General features: G+C 42.6%; 1 protein-coding gene across 2 annotated transcripts in view; it reads right to left on the reverse strand.

The window, feature by feature from the left end:
* Positions 1 to 4,265: 4,265 nt before the first annotated feature.
* The window catches only part of SEC14L5 (SEC14 like lipid binding 5), a 59,297-nt gene continuing 36,235 nt past the window's right edge, over positions 4,266 to 27,327 (reverse strand). For both annotated transcript variants that reach the window (XM_060786578.2, XM_060786579.2), the window contains 12 exons: positions 25,563 to 25,691; positions 23,512 to 23,728; positions 19,702 to 19,814; positions 18,884 to 19,073; positions 18,280 to 18,368; positions 17,305 to 17,375; positions 16,044 to 16,215; positions 13,837 to 13,971; positions 13,382 to 13,519; positions 12,887 to 13,132; positions 10,369 to 10,547; positions 4,266 to 8,023 (listed from right to left, as the gene is read on the reverse strand). In XM_060786578.2, the coding sequence (XP_060642561.2) occupies positions 7,918 to 8,023; positions 10,369 to 10,547; positions 12,887 to 13,132; positions 13,382 to 13,519; positions 13,837 to 13,971; positions 16,044 to 16,215; positions 17,305 to 17,375; positions 18,280 to 18,368; positions 18,884 to 19,073; positions 19,702 to 19,814; positions 23,512 to 23,728; positions 25,563 to 25,691 (1,785 nt within the window). In that variant the 3' untranslated portion in view covers positions 4,266 to 7,917. The remainder of the gene's footprint in view (positions 8,024 to 10,368; positions 10,548 to 12,886; positions 13,133 to 13,381; positions 13,520 to 13,836; positions 13,972 to 16,043; positions 16,216 to 17,304; positions 17,376 to 18,279; positions 18,369 to 18,883; positions 19,074 to 19,701; positions 19,815 to 23,511; positions 23,729 to 25,562; positions 25,692 to 27,327) is intronic.

Raw genomic sequence — 27,327 nt, forward strand, 5'->3', positions numbered from 1 at the left:
ATTTGGAAATGATGTGAACCACAACAATCAGTGGAGCCCTGCTTAAGAAAGTCTGCCGGCTGAGCCAATAATTGACTATTGCTTGCCAATGGTTGTCTGTAAGTCTGTAAGAAGAAAGGTGGTTTAATAACACCCCTTTGATATATGGTTCTGCTTCCAAACTCTCATTTGAAGCAACAAAAGTCATGTTGGTGTGCACTGATCAAAATCAGGCTAATTTGCCCTCCCATAATTAAGTGGAAGATGTGTATTATTTAGGATTCTCATCAGAACCATACTGGAAACATGCTGTTTGCTGATCCTTGCCAAACACAAAATATAGTCTTTTAGGTTGCACTCCTTTCTTGGGTATTATCCAAACTCTCTGACCAGTTCATTTAATATTAACAGTTCAATTCACTTTCATGCTCCTGGGACCAGGTGGTGCAAACAGAATTTATCCATTACCAAAGAACAACACTTACTCTAGGTGCGTGTGCTGAGACATCACATCTATGTGCTCCATTTACTCCGTTGCTATACACTTGCCACGGCCGGATGCTGAGTTGTCAGTTTTCCCCTTGACTGTGATGTCAGGCAAAAGTAAGAAAGGCATCTTCTCTGCAGAGGCTGTAGCCTAAAATATATGATTTCCACTTTGCTTGACCCTGATACTGGTAGGAAATACAGGCGCTGAACTGGATGCTAGTTAGTATACTGACCAATTCCACTGTGTTATGATGACATCAAAAGGCACTATTGAGTAGCCATATCAAACCAGTTTATCCAGAATGGACTGAGATGCCATGCGCTGGTGCTCTGAACTGGGTAACTCCATGCCTCCCGCATACAGAATTTTCAACTTCATGTGGAAATGAAATTAACGACCATGTACACTGTCTCACATCAACACCTTTCTTTTGCGCATCTCGGACATGTGCCCACCATACAATACAGCAGCATGGAATTATTCTCCAAAGGAAAGACTGGCGTTTCTCCATCTGTAGGGTGATGCACAATGAAACATGGGAAAACAACTAAGAGCATAATGTGACTGAAGCACATGACCGACATTTATTTATTTATTTTATTTACATTATTTCTATCCCGCCCATTTCAGCCCGAAGGCGACCCAGGGCGGTATACACTGCGCAATTTGATACCGAAACAAATTACATACATTGATAAAGCAAAAACATCAAGTGCAATTAAACATAAACGACAGTGCATAATAAACAATTTAAAAAGAAACTATGTCCTCTCGTTCAAATCTTCATCCGTTACATTGTCTTGGCCTTTCCTGGGTCAATTTCAAACTCTAGTTTGTCTGTTTACTTCGGGGTTCCGAATGCTTGCTCGAAGAGCCAAGTTTTTACTCTTTTTCGGAAAGTCAGGAGGGAGGGGGCTGATCTAATATCCCTAGGGAGGGAGTTCCACAGCCGGGGGGCCACCACAGAGAAAGCCCGACATTGCAGCAAATGACGCATAAACACGGAACCAAACTACATTTGTATAACTTCAGCAGCTCAACAGGATACTGATTCTGTCAAGGATGCCCAGCGAGAACTGACCTTCGTAGAAATTTCAGTTGATGAACAAATTCTCATTCTTCAGTTTTGTTGTTCATTCGTTCAGTCGTTTCCGACTCTTTGTGACCTCTTGGACCAGCCCACACCAGAGATCCCTGTTGACCATCACCACCCCAGCTCCTTCAAGGTCAATCCAGTCACTTCAAGGATACCATCCATCCATCTTGCCCTTGGTCGGCCCCTCTTCCTTTTTCCTTCCATTTTCCCCAGCATAATTGTCTTCTCTAAGCTTCCCTTTCTTCTCATGATGTGGCCAAAGTACTTCATCTTGGCCTCTACTATCCTTCCCTCTTCAGTTTTACAGAACAGTATAGTTGGTGTTTTCTCCAAAAGCTTTGTTCCCACCAAAATTAATTGTCAACTTTGTGATAGTACTGACCGTGCTTTAGCTTGCATTCCTGCCTGGCGGAAGGAGGTTGGACTAGATGTCCTTTGGGGTACCTTTTGGCCACAGACAAAGCATGTGCATACAGAAAGAGAAGCATATTTCAGTTCCAATTATCTTTTCAAATAGCCAAAGTCAGAAACAGAGAAGTTTCCAAAGGACCACACAGAGGAAAATATTACTTTTTAGATAGGTAAATCTAAAGTTTTTTCCCCTGACATGAAGTCCAGTCATGTCTGACTCTGGGGGTGGTGCTCATCTCCATTTCTAAGCCAAAGAGCCGGCATTGTCCGTATATACCTCCAAGGTCATTTGGCCGGCATGACTGAATGGAGCACCGTTACCTTCCCGCTGGAGCGGTACCTATTGATCTACTCACATTTGCATGTTTTCGAACTGCTAGGTTGGCAGAAGCTGGGGCTTTTTAGATAAGAATGTTCAAATTCCTTTCCCCAGACCAGTAGAAACTGGCTTATATATAACAGAGATGCTGCCTAGAAGGTAGAAAAAACCACAATATCTAAATGACAAGGCTTCATTTATAGACATACACCTCCTTTTTCATAATTTTCAGATAGAAGTGAGTAGTGTGGTATAATTTTAGGTGATGCAATGGATATTTTAGCAGTCACGACACTTTAGGTAAATGGAGAAGAACCCAACTTTATAAATCCCTCTTTAAGTTTGCATGCTTTAGATAAAACTAGGCTGCTGTGAGTCCTCTCCCAGATTTTCTTGCCTTTCTGCAGAAAGCATGAATGAAGGTTGTAGCTAGTCTTCTGTATTTGGAGTTGTTTTCCTCTTTTAAACAGCAGCAACACTCATCTTGCCAGCCTCGTCATAATATGTACCTTGGCCTTCCTTGGCAGGTTATTCCTTTGGAGAGCTGCAGGTCAGGGTGAGCTCCCGCTGTCAGCCCTAGCTTCTGCTTACCTAGCAGTTCAAAAACAGCAATGCGAATAGGTAAATAGGTACTGCTTTGGCGGGGAGGTATAAGGCGCCCCTGAAGACACCGGCAATTCGATCAGGAAGGCATCCATGGATACCAGGCTCCTCACCGTGGAAACATGGAACAATAGCACCTCACCATGGCCAAATCTAGCACAGCCTCCAGATGCCAGAGATAGAAAAGAGAGAAGCCTTTTTATGTACGGTCAGTCTTTGTTGTTAATTGTATAATGGCATTGAATGTTTGCCATATATGTACTCTGTAATCCATTCTGAGTCCTCTCAGGGAGATAGAGCAGAATACAAATAAAGTATATTATTATTATTATTATTATTATTATTATTATTGACACAAAGCTCAGTATGTCACAGCAAATGAGATCTATATGCTGGATTTCGTATCAAAAAATCACAAGTCGAACACTTCCCAAGTGTCTAGGACTGTGTGATGTATTTTCGAATGATGCACGCAGATCCAAGTCAGGTGGCCTTTTGCAGTTGACAGATCGTGATTTTGTCGATGTTTATTGTTTCCAAATGCCGGCTGAGATCTTTTGGCATGGCACCCAGTGCGCCAATGAACACTGGGACCACCTGCGCTGGTTTATGCCAGAGCCTTTGCAGTTCGATTTTGAGGTCTTGATAGAGGCTGAGTTTTTCCTGTTGTTTTTCCTCAATGGCGACATCAATAATCCAGACTTTTTTCTTTTCCACAATCGTGATGTCTGGTGCATTGTGTTCCAAATCTTTCTGTCTGGATTTGAAAGTCCCACAGTATTTTTGCATGTTCATTTTCCACAACCTTTGCGGGTTTATGATCCCACCAATTCTTTACTGATGGCAGGTGATACTTGTAACATACCGTAAGTTCCAGTGAATCATCTGGGCCACAGAGTTGTATATTATTATATTATTGTGTATTAAAGTATATTATTATTATTATCATCAAGGATGTACAGCGAGCCAAGCAAGTCACAGCCATAGGATAAAGCCTTACTGGGGGAATAAGCTGTGATGGAAAGATAGTTGTGCAGAGTAGGAGCAGTGCCTTTTCCTCCTCAAACCTTCGTCTTTAGGATGGATTACTATCATTTCAATGCTTTGCTGGCAAGGCCAATGAGACGATGGCCCATTGGGTACCTCTCATTTATTCTATGTGTGGATGGCATGCAAAAACATTAAGACCATTTTGGGTTTGTTTTAAAAATAAAAAGGCCTCATTTTGGGGACCAAATGGATACCTATAGACATCATCATCATTCCTTATATCCTCCTTTTTCTGTCCCAAAAGGAGACTCGAAGCAGTGAACCAAAGTTCCAACAGAAACAACCCCCTTAACCCACCACTCGTAAATTCAAACAACTCCTTTCCAGATGATTTATTTTTAAATTACAGCAAAAATGGAAAACAGAAAGACATTAGTAACATCCAGTCCCTGGCCGTGATGCCACCAACCATAGCTTTTGCGTCACATTTGTTGACTTACCAACATGCATACAAAAAGCATTTTGAACACCACTTTTATTTTTTGCTAATAGGAAGGAGTGTCCATTAAAAGAGGAAACAAATGCCAGTATATTGTTGTTGGTGCTTTCAAAATTCTTGTTGAAGCTGCCTCGTAATTATACTGGCACCAGTTAAATGCCTGTGGATACAGACATATATAATCTGGGATTAAACTGAGCAGCTCTACTGAGAGACAAGTGCACTATTTGCAAATTCTCCGTAAAATGTCCTTCTTAAGATAGCCTTTACCATACTCGTAACATGGTTAGTTATTTATACAGTATTTCCCCCCTATATATATATTTTTGCTTGTTAAAGGTCACAGTATAATGGTTCAGACAATTCTTCATGCAACAAAAGGGAAAGGAGAGGAGTCTAATAGGATCAGAGACAGTTTAATGCATTTGGCACTTAATTTCAACATATAATCTGCACATATCAGCATCAGGACCCACAGCCTGAACCTACCTGCTCCCCAGATTTACTCTGAGCCTATCTTAAATATGAAATAGATCTCTACATAAGAACCTAGGCTGAGGAATCCACTTTAGGAATGGCTACTATACTCCCATTTTGCATCTTTAAGGTTCACCAGTAAAAAGTACTTGCTGATCAAGGCATTTGGGGAGGAAAAGATGGAATCATTGTACAATGTATTTGGACCGGTAGCAGTAGAAGCCCTTACTCTAGGAGCACTTCTGTTCTTCCACACAGCTCCAAACCCACACTGCTAACTAGTCTAATGGAAACTGAAGTAAAAGGATGTACGCATGGCCTCAAAGGCTCTTCCCATAAAAACCAACCCCTCACCCCTTCCTTCTATGTCTCCGGTCAACATCTTTGGACAGAGCATCACAAAAGTTTCTCAGAGATGGTACTAATAAATACTTGGGTCTTTCCCAATCCTGTCATGAATCCATTCCACCAAGCGATCCCAAACCCAAGTCCTGAAAGGGAGGAGGATAATCTCCTTATGCAAGCTTTATCCCAACTGGCTCCATGTTCATCAAAGCATGCACTATAAATCATTGCGGAACCTACAACTAGGAATAATCTAGTGCTGTGCCGGAACCTAATGATACAAATCTCATACCCTGAAAAATAAAACTTACTTCACCGTCACTTGCATAGGCTTAGCACAAATCTTTTTCTAGCTTCTGGCAGAGTCCTGCGATCCTGCGCTGAGAAATGCTCTGATAAAACTGCACTCCATTGCATTGGTCACAACAATGCCTACTATGTGGGAAAGGACAGGATGAGGGTTAGTAGAGGAATTATTTGTCCTAAAGCCATCTGCTAGTCCCAACTTTTGAGATGCACTGAATCAAATGGTATTTACAAACTTGCATTGAGCCAATGGATCTGCTCTATGTGCTTTCAAAACATTTGCCAATCCCATAAATTTCATAGGGTTTTCTTTGAGTTCCCTTGGGGAGATAGAGAGGGTTATAAATAAAGTATTATTATTATTATTATTATTATTATTATTATTATTATTAAAGCTGGAGCTGACATGAGAGTTCACCCCGCTCCCTGGATTCAAACTGTCAAACTTTTGGTCAGCAGTTCTGCTGCCACAAGGGTTTAACCTATTGTGCCACCGGGGGCTCCTAATTATAAGATGGAGGCAACAAGGTAAGTTCAATATTCATATACCGAGCCATTTATAGGAAGAGCAGGGAGTTGTCTTTGTATTACATTTCCAATTGACTTGGAGAAAACAGAAGAAGTACAGTCCAGTTATAGGCTATTTCCATTTAGACTATGGAATATCCTCCATAATTCAATCATATTTGGGATCAAGTTTCTCCCAGGTTCGTAGTCAATGCGAGAGTCATCATGCTCATGATCAGTGCTTAAATTAATGAGTGCTGGGAACGAGACTTTCAAGGGAAGCTTGGGAAGCTAATTCCCTGCCACTCTTATGCAGAGAGAAATAGTGAAACCTTGATGAAATGACTAGCCCAGGTTAATGTCCCCTTCCCATCCTAGAAAAGCATTGGATTATAGGAAACACAGTAAAAGCATTTAGAAACAGAACTGGATTGCTATCTCATTAAATAACCCCAGCTGCAAGAAAAATAACTTTGCCTAAAAGAGCCCATATTTAGAGAGCTTTTCAGCCTATAGTTTCACTGCACAGAGCAATCACATAATGCCTGCTAGATACAGATATGTGCTCAGTACTTAATGCTGTTTTCAGAATATCAGTAACTTAGCAAAACAAAAAACTATTGATAATTCACAGCCTTCTTCAACAGAGCGGTTTCTCCTGTTAAGACTTAAAACCAAATTCTTAGATGCAAGCAATTAAATTGGGGAGACCCGTGCGGTTAATTCTGTGTAACGGAGCTCCAAATATATCGGTTACTAAACCACGTTTCTGCAAAACATTATAAAGCTGAAGGTGATCACACACACACACACTCATCTCTTTCCTGTCCCAGCACAGAAAAGAGTGGGAATATCCATTAATAAATTATTGACTTATAAAATACATTACAAATACGTTATTATGCTGTAATCCTACTGGAATAAATACGCCTTGAGAATATAGGTTATAAGACACTCGCACTTGGCCACAAACACACTTAAAGTGCCCACCCCCCTGGCTTGTGTTATAGCTCCTGCTTCCAAAAATAAATAACAGCAGCTTCTCCGACACGGCAGAAGAGCTTTTGTGCCTGTAGAAATCAAATATTGCTTTGCGTAGCCCTTGGTCATGGCACCCGCTTACTAGCCCTGAGACCAGGGACGGGGCCGAGATCGACTCATTTATTGCTCATAGACCTGAGGAAGGAAAGGGGGGCAATCAGGGCTGACTCCTTTAAGAAAAGAAGCTATTTCAGTGCAGGGAAACGTGTGTATCTTTCTGGCCCATTCACAGGGGCCAAAGGATAGAAGACGGCAATAGCCAGCCCTGTAACAGCTGAGATTAACTTTCCTAATAGAAGTCTGGTCTATCCCTCCCCTCGCCTCAAATCTATTCAGGTACACAGTAGCGTTCCGCATCTTAGCCCTGCTACCAAGGAACCTTCTGCGCCTTGTTTAAAATGGCACCACAAAAATGTCCCAAGGTTAATTTTTTTGCTACACGAGAAAAGACAGCTCCGCAGTCTCCTAGTAGGTAAGGCAATGCCACATAGCTCCACGTCTGTGTAGAGTTATGCCAGCAGGAAAGAGCCCTTTAACCATAGGAATCGTGTAAAATCCATGCAAAAAAAAAAAAAAAAAAACCCAGAAAGTGATATGATGCATTCTAATGCACAGGTCTGTTCATACCCAATCCCCAGTTTTCAAGATTGGGAATTATTCCCAGGGAGAGAAAAAAAATGACAACTTCAAGCAGCTCCCATCAGGTCCGGATTTGTGGTTCTCCGGATGGCCCTTCCTAGGCCTCATCATTCAGGGCTCTTTGGCTCCATCGAGGGTCAGGTCAGGTCAGCCCTGAGAAAGGCATCTGGTCCTAGCAGTTCTCTCCTTCATCTTTAAGCTGCTCCTAGATGGTGCTATCTAGAAATCAGGGAGCTGCTCTGGGATTGGTTGGAAGATGTGGTCACTCCACTCAGCTGTGAAAAGCCACTGTTGCAAGATTCCAGGCTTGTCATGGACCCCCTGGGAAAGAAAGAAAGAGTTTCTTACACACCCAGAATGCTTTCAGGTGCATTAAAACATTGTTCTCCACTGGTACAGTTTAAAGAGTTCCACTGGCTGCCATCCTGTTTAAAGAGCTGGCTGCCGTTCATTTTCCGGTCCCAATTCAAGGTGCAGGTTCTTACCTACAAAGCCCTGAACTGTTTGGGACCCTCCTACCTGCGTGACCACATCTCTGTGTACGAACCCACATGATCCCTTCGATCATCTGAAGAGGCCCTGCTCACGCTCCCACCTCTTTCGCAGGCGCGATTGGTGGGGATAAGGGAGAGGGCTTTCTCGGTGGTGGCCCCTCAACTCTGGAACTCACTCCCCAAGGACATCAGGCATGCCCCAACCTTGGCAGTCTTTAGGAGGAACCTGAAAATGTGGTTGTTCCAGTGTGCCTTCCCAGAATAAGGAAACTCCCAGCAATATGTCCTCGAAATGCACTTTACTATTGATCTAGGAATGTCTGCACGCCCCGTCCCTCTCTGAAAACACTATCCTAGTTCATATTTCATCTGTTGATGCTCAGCATTATTCTTACATTTTAATTATTACATTTGGCCCAGCCATAGGTTTTAAATGTCGTTGTGTTACTGCTATTGTTTATTGTTTATTTTTTGTTATGAGTTTTATTTTATTGTTTGTATTGATTGTTGTTATTGCTTTATCATTGATGTACTGTGGGCTCGGCCTCATGTAAGCCGCACCGAGTCCCTTGGGAGATGGTAGCGGGGTATAAATAAAGTTTATTGTTATTATTATTATTACAGGATCCATCCTGGCTCCCAAAGTGCCCTAAGAGAATTCAGCTGACATTCACAAATCTTACCACCTTCAGAAAGATGGCTTTAATCAATGAAGGCTATTCACAAAGCAGAACCAGCTCTGGTCATTTCGGGTCACAACAGCACGATGAACAATCAACAATCCCTCCAACTCAATCATGTTTTGGCAGTGCTAAAGCAGGCTGCGTTTCCATACACATTCTGCTTTGTTACAGTTGTATAGCCACAACATGGGGCCAGCACTGCATATTCAACTTTGCACATAGGATGTATGCTCTTGTTTGAATTTTTATTGTGCAAAGAGAAAAGATTTAGCAAACAGGAGACCACTTTGCTCTTTATCTCCCCCACCCAGGGATTGTTTTTCCTCTACTTTTTTCTACTTAACATTTTGGTTTTGAAGCTGTGTTGGAAAAGACTGCCGGAAAAGTCGCGAAGAAAGAAATAGTTGGGTTGCTGTGAGTTTTCTGGGCTGTATGGCCATGTTCCAGAAGCATTCTCTCCTGACATTTCGCCCACATCTATGGCAGGCATTCTCAGAGGTTGTGAGGTCTGTTGGAAACTAGGCAAGTGGGGTTTATATATATGTGAATTTTCAGGGTGGGAGAAAGCTCTCTTGTCTGCCTGGGCAAGTGGGAAACAAACAAAAATGTCCAACAAAGGATTCCCCCAGGCAGGAAACAGCCAGGTTTTGAACTTGCAAGGCAATTCAAGGCCAATTGCAACATTCACACTTGACCTAGGCAGAAAAGAGTTCTTTCTCCTACGCTGGACATTCCACAGATATATAAACTCCACTTGCCTAATTTCCAACAGACCTCACAACCTCTGAGGATGCCTGCCATAGTTGTGGGTGAAACATCAGCAGAGAATGCTTCTGGAACATGGCCAGACAGCCCCAAAAACTCACAGCAACCCAGTGATTCCAGCCATGAAAACCTTTGACAACACAAAAAAATAGCTAATGGGGAAAGTTAAAGCTGTACACCAGCATCACTTCTCCCCTAAAACTATTCTTGCTCCAGGCAGAAGAGTGAATGACAAAGACAGGGAATCACATACGTGCTACTGAAATAATCCATCCACTTTGGAAGAGAACATTCAAAAGGGCAGAACTGAAATATTCTGTGGAAAGTGAGCTCTGTTAACAGGAGCATAGTGGGATACCATCCTGCTACAAATATTCAGATGAGTGCATTTCGATAGTACGGAAAACACGCATTGATAACGAAAGCAGAAGTCGAAGACAGTTGCTAATAGCCCAAGGAATCAAATAGGCAGAGCAAAACAAAAAACTCAGCGCTGTCTCTGAATTAATCAGAGAATGTCTCTAAACAGGCATTCTGGAGCATAACACTAAGTTTATGGGCTCAGAAGTAAAGCAAAGCATCATTCGACACAACATGAGCTTTAGGACACAGGGAATGAGGGAAGCGAGACAGGCCCGTTGCTTTCTAGAATAGAACCAAAAAGCACCTGATGGCTTCTGCATAGCAAGTCACACAAGAGACCGCCTCCCAAGAGCCCTCCTACCTGAACTCCTTGGAAGCCAACACTTCGTAGTAATACATGATCTTGCACTTGTGGTTGGAGACCTGGAGCGTGGCCAGGACATCGTCCACCCGAGAGAGGCTGCTCCCAGCACAGGGGCTTGGGCTGTGCATTTTCCACTGAAGGATATAAAAGCCTGGCCAGCGAGTCACGTGGGAACCCTGCAAAGCAACAGAGGATGAGAAATGCAGGTAAGAGGCATGGACAAGGCCCCGTTTTGCTAATCAGTTTTTGTTTGTTGGATTGTTGTTTACATGATTTTAATATGTTGTAAGCAGCTTTGCTTCCCGTGAAGGAGAAAGGGGGAATATAAATAAAGATTTGTTGTTGTTATTGTTTTTGTTACAGATTTGATTATCCTCAGATTTGATTAATACGTTCTGTCAAGGTCTTCCAATGCTATCTTCATTTTTGGCATATTGAAACGACAGCCACAGCAAAACTGCAAAAAGGCCTCAAGTGAAGTTGAACTCGGGAACGTATCATAGGAATCCTGTAAGACATCTACAGGTGTCAACTGGCTGTCTGTCACTGATACATCCCAGTTAACTGAGCTGAGCTCTCCAACACAGGAAGCAGCCTGTGTTTTCCCTATCTTCCAAAATGGTCAAATACAGCTTTTCAAATTGTAGTCTCAGGAGTTATTTTGAAGATTATCGGGAACTCCTCAACAACATTCTTAAAAATGACAGACAAGCTTTCCTGACAGGCAGTTTTCCTGGCTGATATTTAATCTTTCCTGAAGCTTGCTGCCAAAGAAAGATATTGGGTGTATTCCAAATAGCGCTTTTGGTTCACATGGGGTTATGGTGAAGCTTGACCCGGTGTTTCAAACTTGTCCCATGACAGATATGCAAGTAGATATTTTGAGGCCAAAAAGATTCCCTAATGGAAGACACTTTGGACACATACAGAGAACTAATATTTGTGCAACGGTTTTCCCCAGTGTCAGGGGTGAGGCCAATGCATTCAGAGCATATTGTGCTTTAACATAGAAAGTCTCCATGCTCCCTGGGGTTCATTTCTCTATCTGTTAGGAGGGAAGGAACAAAGATGAAAGTAACTAAGGATAGCATCCTGAAAATTTTCAAAAAATATATTAAGAAAATCCCAAAACAGCACATAAGAAGTACAGGTGACTCTCCAGGTTTGCGGCTTTCATTTTTACATATTTGATAATAATAACAACAACAACAACAACAACAACAACAATAATAATACTTTATTTATATTCCACCCTATCTCCCCAGGGGGACTCAGGTTAAATCCAAACATACAAAGGCAAACATTCAGTGCCTCCATAGAACAAACAAGTATCGACATAATAATCCCAGAAAACCCTCACATATGAAAACAACATTAGAACTAACATCAATAAATTAAACCAAATGTAATCAAACAATAATTATATAATGACATAAAATCTGAACTTAAAACATCCACATTGATTTACAGAAGCCAACTAGAGTTCACAATGTTGTGTGGGTTGGTTGTGTGGCCAGTGATGGTAACTGGGCTAACATGGACTAGAAGAGCCTGGATACGATAATAGTTCTCAACCAGAGGTCCGGTAGTGATCGCTCATTGTCTAATCCTCCTCCTCCTCTCCATATGCTAGTAAGTCTTCAGTTGTTTTTTTGAAGGAGAGTAGGGAGGGGGACAGCTTTGGTTTATTAGGGAGGGAGTTCCACAAGTGGGGGGGGGGAGGCCATCACGGAGAAGGCCCTTTTTCTCATTCCCACCAGCTGTGCTTGAGATTGGGGTGGGACTGAGAGCAGGGCCTCCTCTGCTGATTGCAGCGCCCAAGCTGGTTTGTAAGAGGGGATGCAATTGGTTAAATAGGCTGGGCTCAATCCGTTTACAGCTTTAAAGGCAAAGACCAGCACTTTGTATTTAGCCGGGAAGCAGTCGGGCAGCCAGTGGAGCTGCCAGAACATGGGAGTGGATCTCTCCCTGTACAGGGTTCCAGTTAGTAATCTGGCTGCCAATCGCTGAACCAGTTGAAGCTTCTGAATCATCTTCAGAGGCAGTCCCAGGAATAGAGTGTTACAGTAGTCTAAGTGGGATGACACTAAGGTGCAAACTACCATGGCCAAATTTGGTGTCTCAGGGCAAGGGATTTGATTAAAATTAATCAGATTTTATTAATACGTTCTCTCAAGGTCTTCCAGAGTGATTCAATGGCCAATATATGGCTGTAGAATCACATTGGCTGTTGAATCACACTGGAGATTCCTAAAGAGATGTTATCTCAGGTTAATAAATAGTGTGTGTGTGTAGCGGGGGTGGGGGGGGGGGTGGGGAGGTGTTTCCCCCCCCCCCCCCACACCTTAGCAGGAATCCCAGCGAATGTGTAGGCTGACTGTAGGTGTTTGGTCATGGCCACCTGCAATGGTTGTTCAAATGCTCCAAGCTCAAGATGGAATTTCTGGGAACAAATTGCTATTAGATACTGATTACAGGCCCAGTGCAAGTGAACTGACAGAGAGACCCCACTGACCTGTATGCTTTCACCTTCCCGGCAGGTGAGGGGAGACTCCACGCGGCTATAGTCCACTCCCAGCATCCAGCTCTTGCCGATCAGCTGGACGTTATCCCCAGTGGACAATGCATTGGGCATAGCAGGCTCCTTCCGGCTGGTCTCAGGTGCTCGCTTGGAATGGAAGAGGCTGAAGACTACATCTCCCTTCAAGATATCGAAGTCCCAGGTGATTACGGACTCCCCTTCCAAGATCTCCACCACTATCTGGATTGCACAGAGAGAAGAGGCAGTGCTCAGGCACATTAGTGTTCTACAAAATGCTCACATTAAAAAACCAATCCAATAACTTGATGCAGCAATGTCTGGTCCAATGCTTAGGGACAGAGTTAGGGTTCCGCAAGGGGGGAAACTTATTTGGAAGGGTGCCCTGATCAGAAGAAATCAGGCACTGCCAGTGGTTTGGCTGCTACGCCTTCAAACGTTTTTACTAACTAGATTGTCCTCCCATCCTACCTCATGGGGAGCCCCTTTGAAAACATTTGCAGAGTGGTAGATGGTTTCCGTCCAGAGACGTATGTGGTCAGAAATCTCCGGCTCTTCATCTGTTTGATACAGCGATTTGGGGACAAGACCACCTTCAGGCACATTACACTGAGGAAAGAATAAAAGCAAGGAAAAAGTAAAACATAGATTAATATATAGTGTGCATCATCTACTGTACTTTCCACATAGCAAGGATCAATGTTCTGCTAGTTCACAAAGACAAGGAAATCAAACTCCCTTAGCCATATATGTAAACACTGTCAATACTATTATTATTATTATTTATAAACTACCGTATTTCCCTGGGGGGGGGGGGCTCATTTGGAGCTTCATGCTTCCAAATAAGCCATGATTTATAAACAAAAGGGTTGCAATTTTGATTAAGAAAATATTGCTAAGGATTTTATAATTTTCTCCAAACTTACCACACACTCTCCTCCCAGGAAATCTGGAATCACGTCTTTGTCAATGTAGTCTACGAGCCCTCCAGGACCCTGATAGTTGTTGCCACTGTAAATGAGGAATTTCTGCCTGGTATTCTCATTGATAAAAGGACTGACCTGAAAAAAAGAGGATTGATCTTCTTCTTATTCCAAAAGTATTTCCACTAACTCAAAGCCCAGGATGTATTTTAATATGTAAAAGAGCACAAACAAATCTCTTCCAAAACAGCATCAAATTAGATCTGGCCAAACAGTATTTGTTTTTTTTTTAAACCAACTATTTGTCAATTTAACTTTGATGCCAAAAGTCCTCTCAAACAAGTTACATTTCCAAATTATGTTTAGTCTTGAAACTGTATGGATCCTGAACTACAGTGGGATCTGCAGTGATGGAGCAGACAGAAAAAGGCTCTTTTATCTGAAACTAATATAGAGGCATGTTTATTAAGAGAGTCTTAAGAGATCATAGGGAGAGACAGAATGTATGATATCCCTAAACTTTTTAGAGTTTTGTTAGGAAAAGTCTAATTTGTAACTCACGTATAAAGGAGATGAGAGGCCAATGTGGTTTAGTCTAGAATGCTGAACTAGGTTTGGAAAATCTGGGTTCAAGTTCCTTAGGGATATGAAATTCAATGGATGATCTTGGGGTTCTCTCTATCAGCCTGATTAATTTCTTGTAATCTAGCTAAGAGGACAGAAAGGGTGGGAGGAGAGCCATTTTCCCTATCCTGAGCTTGTCATGAAATATGATGTATGGTTTGAATGGAATTGTATGAAAGGAGTATGAATAGGGTCTAATTGGGCTAAAGACACAATTCTAAAATATTGAGGCCTGGAAAACCACTACACTCAGGAACTATAATTAAAAGTTGCTGATGAGAATTGTGACAAAAGATTAACTGTTGACATCGCTGACCTGTTGAACTTTTGGTGAAAGACAACATGTTTACATTACCAGAGACAATGATTCTTTAAGTTGAGGAAATGTTTACAAGATTCCTTACATTAAGAAGGAAGTCAACACAAGGCTCCTTACATTTAACAACACCAATTAAGGAGAGTCAACATCTGTCCAGGAACTGAGATGGAATCAACATGTTTCAGGTTGGAAAAACATCTATCATTCATTTGCAACTTTGGAACAACATCATCAAGAAATATTGCTATATAAGAGACCTTCTAATATTCCAAAAGTGTGACAGACAGCTGTGCTATTCACCCGCTATGCTCTGCTCCTTGGGAAGGAAAGGGGTGGTGTACCTTTGGGAGTGACAAATCTGCAATGAAATGCAATCTGGTCACTTGCCTCTTTTTCTCAAGGGAAGAGAAAGGAGTGAGATTTTGGAATCATGATAAGTTAGCAAGGGGTGTCAGATCTGCTATGGGAAAGCAGGATTCTGATCCTTGGCATTGTTCGTAGGGAAAGAGGATGCATTTTGAAGTTTTGGAAGTTATGAAACTCTGTGTTGGCGGATTTGCAGGAAAGCAGTCTGGACTAAGAGGCGTTCTTCTCCAGGAGATGACGGAAGAAGAATGGTGATGTATGAATGACGATGAGTGAATGTTTATATGTGTAAGTGAATGCTGAGTAGATGTGGAATCCCCTTTTTTGTTTGTCAGCCAATGAAACTGTGAGTTGGTTTTGGATTCAGTGTAGTTACATAGAATCTGTATGTCTGTTTGTCCAATGTCACTCAATGTCAAAGTGTAAAAGTTCTGATACCCCCTTTCTTGCTGGAAAATTGCAATAACTATGCATTAAAGTTACTGAAAAGCTAATCATAACAAGCTCATGGGAGAAAAGATGGGATATAAATGTTGACTAAAATAAATAAAAATAAAATAAAATGAAAGGCGGGTGAAGAAGTCAACTACAGGATGTGGGTTGAGTGTTTGCCCTGAGACCAGAGTTCGTGTGGGATTTCCACTCAGCCATACAAATCCAATTGGGAAAGTTATACTTTCTCATCCTTAGAGGGAAGCAATGGCTTATTTTCTCGGAACAACTCCTTCCAAGAAAATGATATGACCATAAAGCAAAAGGTGAGTTGAAGGCACACAACAATTACATGTCTGCTCAATCAGGTCTTTACAATTATACCTTTCTTGTCTTGGTGGGTTCTTTACAGACTCACATGCGGCCATAGCAAAACATACGTAGGATACTCTCTGCTCATCTGACTCACCAGAGTCCACAGAACAGGGAACACCCTGGGCGCACGCACAATCAGAAGCCTTCCGAGGGTCTCTGGGTAGTTGTCTTCAACAACCTCAATGATACGGAGCAGTGCTTTCACTCCAGGGCGCCAGAGGTGGCGCATGTTCAGCCCTTCGAGGTCAACGAGGCAAGTCCAGGATCTGGAAATAACACACACAGTTTGGCCACTTCCTAAACTAACCATTGGGGCTCTACAACTTGCTGGCCTGCCCTGAATAAGAAGGGGGAAAATGACTCAAATATTTGAAAGGATGTCCTAAGAAAGAGGGAGCAGGCTTGTTTCCTGCTACCTTGGAAACTAGAACTCAATGGAGCCATGGGTATAAATGACAGGAAAGGAACACGAGGAAGAACTTCCCGACCATAAGAAGAGTTCTTTAACAGTGGAACTCTCTACCTTGGAGTCCGTTGGAAGCTCCTTTTAAACAGAGGCTGGATGGTCATCTGTTGGGGGGCTTTGGTTGTACTTTTCCTGAATGGCAGGGAGATGGATTGGATGGCTCATGGGGGTATCTTCCAACTCTAGGATTCCATGATTTGACTATCTATCTATCTATCTATCTATCTATCTATCTATCTATATGTGGGAGTTGGATTGGATGGCCTTTGGGGTCTCTTCCAACTCTAGGATTCCATGATTCGACTATCTATCTATCTATCTATCTATCTATCTATCTATCTATCTATGGGAGTTGGACTAGATGGCCCTTGGTGTCTCTTCCAACTATAGGATTCCATGAATCAACTATCTCTCTCTCCTTCTCTTCCTCTATCTATCTATCTATCTATCTATCTATCTATCTATCTATAGGAGTTGGACTGGGTGGCCCTTGGGGTCTCTTCCAACTCTAGGAGTCCATTATTCTAAGGCACCCCTTCTACACTGCCAGATAATTCAGGTTATCAAAGCAGAACATCCACGTTATCTGAATTGGATTAGAGTCTACAATGCCATACAATCCAGTTAAAAGCAGGTAATGTGGATTTTATACAGCTGTGTAGAAGGGGCCTAAGAGAACTAGGCTGTTTTCTCCTTTTATAACTGCTGCTTAACAGTATTAAACTCTCCCTACATTTGTAAACACTTTCCAGACATTTTCCAGATGCCCAGCAATAGCCATGAAAACATTCCCACCTATCCTCTCTCAAACATCAATATGTCCATTTAAAAAGATGTTCCCTTATGGCTACAGCTTACGTGACTATAACATAACCGGTTGCATACTAACGTGATGGGGCGGCCAAAGAGATTGGTATTTTCTTCACACCTCTTTTGTCCTTCTTCATTGATTGATAGCACCTAAAACAAGAACAGGTACAAAACGCAGCTATTATGCCTTGTCTGCACTCATTTATAGGCTTTTTACATAATGGTGTATCAATATTTATGATTGGGAATTGCATCTATATCCAGTGTGGTTCTCCTGATACATGCTCTACACATAAAAAGCTTGCATTCAAAGTCTTAGTGGCTTGTAAACAAAGGAAGGCAAGATGGAACCCTATATGTTTAAACCTCATAGACCACTTTTAAAAAAAGGTATTTCAGTTTACAACTGATTCCCTAAGAAAAATCAAAAGATGATTGGGTTGCTGTGAGTTTTCCGGGCTGTATGGCTATGTTCCAGAAGCATTCTCTCCTAACGTTTCGCCCACATCTATAGGAGGCACCTTAAGAGGTTGTGATGATTGATGGCCGAAGGTCAAGTGTTGCACGTCCATCTTCAAACGCATGTATATTAATGCTATTTTGATAGTCAATTCGTCAATTATTACAATCAGTCCCCACATCTGTGGGTTTAACTTTGTGGATTTGATTACTAGATTCTGTCTATGAATCTCAAGGTCCTCAAGTAGGACTTAGAAACTTCTAGGGAAGCATTCTCTAGTATTTAAAAAAATCAGTAAATTATAATATGCATTTTTTCTCTTTTCACAGTAGTCCTGTGCCCATATCTCCTGTGAAAGTGGAGTGTTTGCTGTATTTACAAAACAAATGAGAAAAATAGTAATAATTGAGCCTTAGCCCAGAAAATAGGTTGTAAATACGTAATATAGAGGAAGATACAGGTGATGTGGAACTAGATGGTAAGACGGAAAAGATTCACACCTGGGCCTCCTTGAGTGGCTTTAAGGTCCATCACTTCTTTAGAGGGGGAAAGCACACAAACAATTTGGAGAGATCATATAAAAGCATATCTTACATGACGAAGGAGAGATTCTTCTCCCAGGGCCTTCACAAGTCCTTTGGTGTCCATTTGACCCAGTCGAAGAATGTAGAGGGGTCTTCCATCTTTGAAAACAAACAAAAAAGGCCAAATCTGAACCCCCCCCCCCCCAAATGCAAGAGTTTCTCTTCCATTATTACCACATAACACCAAATGTCAAAATAGCAGATATTTGGATACCTCATCATGCACAAGAGTGGAGGATTTTACTGTATTCTATCTGCATCATCCACAAATGGGAATCTGACCGATCAAGTCTGTCCCTGCTCCAACTTCTTTTTAGAAAAGAGGACAGCTCAGGTGGCTTCACTGCATTTTTTTCTGAAAATACTTATTTAAAGTGAACAGAAAAGGGCCAGGGCAACCCTACCTCGATCCAAAGGGAGAGGTGGGTAAAACATTATTATTATTATTATTATTATTATTATTATTATTATTATTATTATTAGTGTGTTGTGTGGTTATTATTAGTGGCTATATGGCTGTGTTCTAGCAACATTTTCTACTGACGTTTCTCCTGCATCTGTGGCTGGCATCCAATTCTCATGATGCAATCGAATGACTTAAAGGGACACCCCACCTTTGTCGTGGTAATGCCACCCGCCGGTATAATATTCCTCCAGGAGGGACGGAGGCCGCCACGTTTGCAGGATGTAGTCCACTTGGTACTGCTTGCGCCAGGTCAGCGACTGGCAGAGCATCTCTCGGGCCTTGTCGATATTGAAGTCGCGGGCCCGCAGAAATCGGAGGATGTGTTCATCTTTGGGAATCTGAGCAATGAAGACAAGGACAGCACTGCCATTCAGGCTCACCTTATAAGAACCAAAGGCCCATAAACATGTCTTTGGTACCTACTGAAAAAGGAATTACTCTTAAAATAGAGAAAGCTAAGTCTCCGACCTGCCAGAGCCATAAGTGGCTTCTAAGCCATGTTTTTAAGAGTTCCCAGAGCCTCCAGTGCACCTCTTTTGGCCATATATTGTAAGCAGAATGCTCACCATTTTGATTTACAGAGGAAAAAAAAGTATTTTGGAGCCCAGATGAATGGATGCACCTGATGGATAGGTGCAGAGATGAGGATTGCTTCTGTTACACACACAATTTTACCCAGCGTATTAAAATCCTGAAATGTTTCCTATATTCAACAGCAATCTAGGACACAGCTAACTTTAAGCCCAAGATATTGGATTCCCCCCCCCCCACACATTTTTTCTACTGAACACTGCATTTTAATGCTCAAATTAGCTACCCTGAATGCAGATTGACGTCTTCCTCTCTTTTCAACAATGGATAAAGTATATGAGATATACACATAATAAGATACACAAAGTCACAAGTGCTGGAGTATCGCAAATATTTTACTTACTGTTTCTTCCTCCAAAGAGAGTTGGTGCTTACCTTGCCTTTGTGTGTTTCTTGCAGCCACTGCCGGAGTCTGATCAGGCAGCTTTCCTGCATGGGAGTCAGCTGCCCAAGGTACCTTTCGATATAATCAGTATCCAGCTTGTCAGCTGAGGAAGAAAGTGAGCAAGATCAGAGAAAAACTTGTCACTTTTGACCGATAATAACACTACACAGTACTTTTAGGCATCTTCACAAAAATTACTTGTACAGCTGCAAGAAGAAGCAGGTATTATTATTAATGTTGCTGCTGCTGCTGCCTCTCTTCACAACAAGAAATGCCATTTTGGAATATTTATTTATTTATTTACAGTATTTCTACTCCACCCTTCTCACCCCAAAGGTGACCCTGGGCAGATCACAGAATACATATATGGCAAATATTCAATGCTGCTTATATAATGATCAGACAGACAACAGATAGAGGTGTATATATAGGTTTTCCCCCCATCTTTCAGCATCTTTGGAGATTGTGCTCGGTTCCAGCCAGAGGGTGCTGTCGCTCCATCTCCTTACTGAAGAGTTTTCTTTGCTTGTAACTTTCCTCCTTTTCTGATTGAAATGTGCCTAAAATACCTCCCCTGCTTAATGCAGCTCCTATTCATCTACTCATATTGCTGTTTTTGATCCGCTATGTGGGCAGGGAGCTGGGCTGAAGGTCAGGAGCTCACCCTGACCTGGCTTCAAACTGTCAACCTTTTGGCTGGCAAGATTTACTGCAGATGCAGCTGTTGATTAACACTGTGTGCTAAAGCTGGAATATTATTATTATATTAATGGATTGCTTGAGCTTGTTGACCAAAAGGTCGCAGGTTGGATTTTGGGGAGCGGCGGAAGCTTCCGCTGTCAGCTCCAGCTTCTGCCAACCTAGCAGTTTGAAAACATGCAAATGTGAGTAGATCAATAGGCACCGCTCCGGGGGGAAGGTAACAGCGCTCCATGCAGTCATGCCGGCCACATGACCTTGTCTATGGACAACGCCGGCTCTTCGGCTTAGAAATGGAGATGAGCACCACACCCCAGAGTCAGACATGACTGGACTTAATGTCAGGGGACTACCTTTAAATAGGATGATAATTACTAGTAGTAATGATAATAATAATAAGAAGAAGATGTTCTGTGGTTTCCAGGCTCTATGGCCATGTCCTAGCACCTTTTTCTCCTGATGTTTTGCCTGCATCTGTGGCTGACATCTTTAGAGAATCTGATGGTGGTCAAGCAAGTGGAGTATATATGCCTGTAGAATGTCCAGGGTGGGAGGAAAGAACCATTGTCTGTTAAACAAGTGTAAAGAATGCAATTAAGAAGAACTAGATTTTTATGCATTGAGTGGGATACACCCATTAGCGTGTGAGTAGGTCATCTGCAAGGAAGTAGCCTGGCCTTTGTCCCCTTTGAACTGTTTGCTGCCTAGAAATATCCTGTGTCTGGGTGACGTTCATTAATCAGTGTCTTGAATCTTAATTCTGGTAGCCAAATTTTGTTCATTTTCATGGTTTCTTCCTTTTTGTTGAAATTATCCATGTGCCTGTGGACTTCAGTGGCTTCTCTGTGTAGTCTGACATAGTAATTGTCAGAGTGGTCCAGAATTACTGTGTTCACAAATAAATATTCTGTGCCTAGCTAGGTTTATCATGTGTTCTGCTATTGCTAATTTGTCTGGTTGAATTAGTCTACAGTGCCTTTCGAGGACGACAACAACAACAACAACAATAATACAGTTAGGCTAACTGTAACATAGTCAGTCCTCATTCTCTGCAATTAGGGGCACAAGGCTCCATGAAAATGAAAAACCACAATTTAAAAAAAATGTGACTTTTTTTTGCTTGTGAGAACACCTTTTTTTAGGAATCTCTATGTCCTCCAGCATAACTCTGGTCAAATTCTGCTGGAAGCTAGCTATAGAATTGTTTTGAAGCACCTAGAGCAGGTATGGGCAAACTTGGACCCTCCAGATGGTTTGGACTTCAACTCCCACAATTCCTAACAGCCTCAGGCTTAAGTGGCTGAGGGGAAAAGGAAGGGGCCTGAGGCTGTTAGGAATTCTGGGAGTTGAAGTCCAAAACACCCGGAGGGCCCAAGTTTGCCCATGCCTGGCCAAAAGGTTTGAATTGAATGAACACAAAATAAACTCTGCAAATTTGGAGGACCGACTGTACTCCTTTAATGCATGCCATCAGGACAGGACTGTATGGGGAGTGCTATTATTAACGATGCTTGGGAGAATATTTGGACAAAAGGCAAACTGTGGATACACGGACAGCCTCTGGATCTATGGGAAGAAGAGAGAAATAGAGAGGGACCTCTGCAGCCAGTGTTTGGAGGAGAGAAAACAGATGTGGACCTGGAGGCCTGTGCAGCCAGCCGCTTGGAAAGAGGCCTCGGTACCAGGAGGCGAGTGTCATGGGACTGCAGCTGCACTGGAAGCAAATGGGGACATAAGCGGACTGACAAGAGGTAGAGCGAGGGGAAGGGATTTTCTAGGTCGGCGTTACATGCAGGCAGCAGTATGATGTATTGCTTTTCTCATTTCACAAACATGCTAGTTTACAAAAAGACGCTAAGAGAGCTGAAATGCCTCAGGACACCCAGCTGCCAGACTTCAGGGACCTAACAGTCAAAATAAGGCTATGCCAAATGATATTGGGATCCTGATATCAGGACTGCAGATTGTACAAGGGATGGAAGGAGAGTAAGTGGTTGCATCTGCTCAAGGTTCAAGCAGATAAGAGCATTCTAGCCAAGATGGACTTGACAGCTGGCTCTATGTCAACGTTTCTCAATCTGGAGGTTGGGACCCCCAGGGAGGGGGGTCCCGAAGGAGTGTCAAAGGAGTCACCAAAGACCATCAGAAAGCATGGTATTTTCTGTTAGTCATGGGGGTTCTGTGTGAGAAGTTTAGCCCAATTTCATCATTGGTGTGGTTCAGAATGCTCTTTGATTGTAGGTGAACTATAAATTCCCAGCAACTACAACTCCCAAATGTTAAGGTCTGTTTTCCCCAAACTCCACCAGTGTTCACATTTGGCCATATTGAGTATTCGTGCCAAGTTTGGTCCAGATCTATCATTGAGTCCATAGTGCTCTCTGGATGTAGGTGAACTGCAACTCCCAAACTCAAGGTCAATGCTCACCAAACCCTTCCAGTATTTTTTGCTGGTCATGAGAGTTCTGTCTGCCACGTTTGGTTCAATTCCATCCTTGGTGGAGTTCAGAATGCTCTTTGATTGTAGGTGAACTATAAATCCCAGCAACTACAACTCCCAAATATCAAGGTCTATATTCTCCAAACTCCACATTTGACCATATCGAGTATTCAAGCCAAGCTTGGTCCAGATCTATTATTGTTTGAGTCCATAGTGCTCTCTGGATGTAGGTCAACTACAACTCCCAAACTCAAGGTCAATGCCCACCAAACCCTTCCAGTATTTTCCATTGGTCATGGGAGTTCTGTCTGCCAAGTTTGGTTCAATTCCGTCCGTAGTGGAGTTCAGAACGCTCTTTGATTGTAGGTGAACTATAAATCCTAGCAACTACAACTCCCAAATGACAAAGTCAACCTACCACCCAACTCCATCAGTATTCGAATTAGGGTGTATCAGGTATTTGTGCCAAATTTGGTGCAGTGAATGAAAATACTTCCTGCATATCAGATATTTACATTACGATTCATAACTGTAGTAAAATTACAGTTATGATGTAGCAACGAAAATAATTGTATGGTTGGGGGTCACCACAACATGAGGAATTATATTAAGGGGTCGCAGCATTAGGAAGGTTGCGAAACACTGCTCTATATGCACCTACCATCAGGAGTGGATGCCTCCCCAGAAGGACAGCTGGTGCCTCGCTGCTCCTTCTCACTTCCATGCAAGTGGGATTCTGGCAGAAGGGTGCCACTGCTGCGCCTGGATGGAGTCCTCGGGTCGGGTTCCCCCTTTTCTGCAGGAGGAGTCCACCGGGGAATAAAAGTGATCCCTTGGGAAATCAGCTCCTTCAGATAATGTTCGATGACTTCTTTGCCCTGAAATGAAGCACTTTATTACATTTGTAGCCTGCTTCCTTGACTTACAGAGATTGCACATTAACAAAGAATCGTGCATTGTAAACAAACTTGGTCTCGATGACTCAAAAAGGCAAGTAGGCAGAAAGAGCTACTCTATCACTTCTAAGACACCACTGATTACAAGGCATATATTGATTTCAGACCCCTCAACCTCTGAGGATGCTTGCCATAGATGTGGGCAAAACGTCAGGAGAGAATGCTTCTGGAATATGGCCATATAACTCACCCTCCTTAGAATGACACCAGTTTTGGCCCACTGACTCTTCATCCTACTAACTCTTTCAGTGCTTGGCTCACACTTTTGTAATCAAAAATACCCAGTTAATTTTTAATATTTCTGACAATAGAGTTGGAAATGACCACATGGGCCATCTAGTCCAACCCCCTGCCATGCAAGAAAAGCACAATCCTTGGCAGATAACCATCCAGCCTCTGTTTAAAAGCTTCCAAGGAAAGAAAAGCTCCATTTAGGTTTACAAAAAAGCACCTGAAATTCTAAGATGCATCCCCTTTTTAGAGATGTTTATATAGAGTGTCAGGATCGGATTTCCAATGTTCGAAGAAACACCATAAATCCTCCCTTGACAGTTTGAGGCCAGGAGGAGGTGCCAGTGGGAGACTGGGTGAATCACTGGACATACTTCCCATTAGAAAAATTTGATAAGGCGTTTGGGGGACTTTTTGCTGGCTGTAGAGCCCTAAGAACAAATCGTATTTCCAAGATCTTCACTTGTGAGTGGAGTATATTAGTAGAGAGATTCTGCTGTGGTTGACATGGAGAAAAAACAGTGTCTTGGAACTGAAGAAATACATTCAATTACAGTAGACTTTCACTTATCCAACATAAATGGGCCGGGCGGAGCGTTGGAAAAAGCGAATATGTTGGATAATAAGGAGGGATTAAGAAAAAACCTATTAAACATTATGATTTTACAAATTAGGCACCAAAACATCATGTTTTAAAAACAAATCGACAGAAAAAGCAGTTCCATACACATAATCTTATATACTAATTGCTGGATTTACGAATTTAGCACCAAAACATTGCAATGTATTGAAACAGCTGTGGATCCGGGCAGGAGGCAGACTGCATTGGATAATACAAAATCCTGGATGAGTAAAGGTTGGATAAGCGAGACTCTACTGTAGCCGCATTTTCATGCAACATGTCAATGAAGAGGCTTTCCTTCTTCTTGGCCAGAACAGCAATGTACATTTCTGTATGGACCAGGGAAAGGCTAGTAAATGAAGAATAGCTATCAGGCAGTAGTTTCCCTTCTGCTCATGTATGAAAGGGTCTATCTCCTTCCTTGCTCAGCACTGAAACCATGTGAGCTAGAGAGATTATTTTCCCTCCTCTGTTTGTGATGGACAAGAATGTGTTGGCCACAGAAGGAAGGGTCTTGCTTTATCTGCACTCCAAGACAAAACAAAGTGAACAGGAAGCGTGCACTCCATTTCTCCATCTTCTGACGCTCACCCACTTGATTGCGTTCCATGAACTTGGCCTGATGTAATTCCTCCCTGCCAAATCTTTAAATACAAGGCAGGTCTAAAATGTGTTGTCAAAGGCTTTCATGGATGGAATCACTGGGAATGGCTATGTTCCAGAAGCATTTTCTCCTGATGCTTCACCTCTGAGGATGCCTGCCATAGATGTAGGTGAAACGTCAGAAGAGAATGCTTCTGAAACATAGCCATACAGCTCAGAAAACTCACAACAACCCAGGTCTAAAATAGTTTAAGGTAATCTACTGCAATTTAACAGAGGCGTGGAACAGAGGCTGCTTACCCGCTTGATGTTGGCTGTGTATTGCTTCATGGCAACCTTCTCCACCGTGTTTTCAAAGCCAAAGAATGATTTGATGTCAAGAGATGCAGACTGTTCAAAGCATGTCCAGTTTTCGTTCTCAGGGTGAACCTAAGCCCAGACACAAGGCAAGGCAAAGTAAGAACTACCACAACAGACCGTTGGTTTTTGGTTGTTTGTTGTTGTTGTTGTTGTGTCAGGAGTGACTTGAGAAACTGCAAGTCGCTTCTGGTATGAGAGAACTGCCGTCTGCAAGGATGTTGCCCAGGGGACACCCGGATGTTTGGATGTTTTACCATCCTTGTGGGAGGCTACTCTCATGTCCCCGCATGGAGAGCTGGAGCTGATAGAGGGAGCTCATCCGCCTCTCCCCGGATTCGAACCTGCGACCTGTCGGTCTTCAGTCCTGCCAGCACAGGGGTTAAACCCACTGCGCCCCCGGGGGCTCCAACAGACTGTTGGCGACAGAAGAAACTGGGAAGCCGGTTCCCAAATGTGCCTTTTTCCTGTTAGCTGTCCTTCCAAGAAAACTGGATGTTTCTAAGATCTGAGACCTGAGCAAGTGACACCTATTGATCCCGGGATCGCAATGGCAGGATTCTTTCGCTGGAGATATTGATGATTTTCCCACTTTCACAAGGTAGCTGCACCTGTAATCCCAAAGAAGGTGGAGGGGTGACTGTAATCTATAAAATCACCCCATTTCCCCTTGTCTGAGGGCCCTTCCACACAGTCCTATATCTCAGGATATCAAGGCAGAAAATCCCACAATATCTGCTTTGAACTAGTTTATCCAAGTCCACACACAGATAATGTGGGATTTCCTGCCTTGATATTCTGGGATATAGGGCTGTGTGGAAGCGCTCTGAGACATAAAGGTGTGCTCCATTTCATGCCACAATTCCTCAAGCTTCAATGAGGTGGAAGTTAATTCTAGAAGTTGTGACGGCAAATCCCAAGAATTGGATGCAACAAGCAACAGCCGAAGAAGTCACAGCAACCTTGAAATCACCTCTGCAGCTTTCCAGCTGTTTTGGCCATGACCTACATTCAAAGACACAGGTCTGCTGCCTTCACATATCATTGCAACCGCGAGAAAACTAAAGTGACAGGTGGGCAAAGTGCCACTGGATTGAAGAGCAGCCACACGCAAGACTGGGGCTCTAGGGACACCATGAAATGTAAGAGACCTGTGGATTTTAGTCTCAAAGGTCAGCAAGGCCGCAAGTATTTTCCAAGTGTCTCAGCTTTCAAGAAGCAGTTCTCTTGAATACGCTCCAACAAAACAGGTAAGTAACACAATCCGGGCTTTTGTTTACCCCACACAAAAGGGCATCACATGTCTTCCAGAGATTGACAAAGCTGGTCTTGAATGTCACAGACAGAACAAAGCAATAAAACTCTGTTGAATTAGAAATGGTCTTATGTGGCAGGTGATGAGAATATATGATAATTGCTCCCTAAGTACATTGTGATGGGGTTGAAGCAAAGATAACAAGCAGAAGAAATCTGGGGCAAGTAATTTAGGAACAGGAACAGGATTCACACATATTGTTCCTGCTTTTTCTGGCTGTTTCAATGAGTACAATGAATGTATACATATTCTTAGATTTTGTAAAAAAATGTGCATGTGCATATCTGTATGAACATGTGACAGTCTGGGGGGGGGGGAACCCCAAAATGTTCATAAACAAAGCTTTCCCACTATTTTTCAAAGCCTTCTTCCGCCTGAAAAACTGGAAATTTT

This window comes from Anolis sagrei, chromosome X (genome assembly GCF_037176765.1).
Source record: "Anolis sagrei isolate rAnoSag1 chromosome X, rAnoSag1.mat, whole genome shotgun sequence".
NCBI classification, from domain to species: Eukaryota; Metazoa; Chordata; class Lepidosauria; order Squamata; family Dactyloidae; genus Anolis; species Anolis sagrei.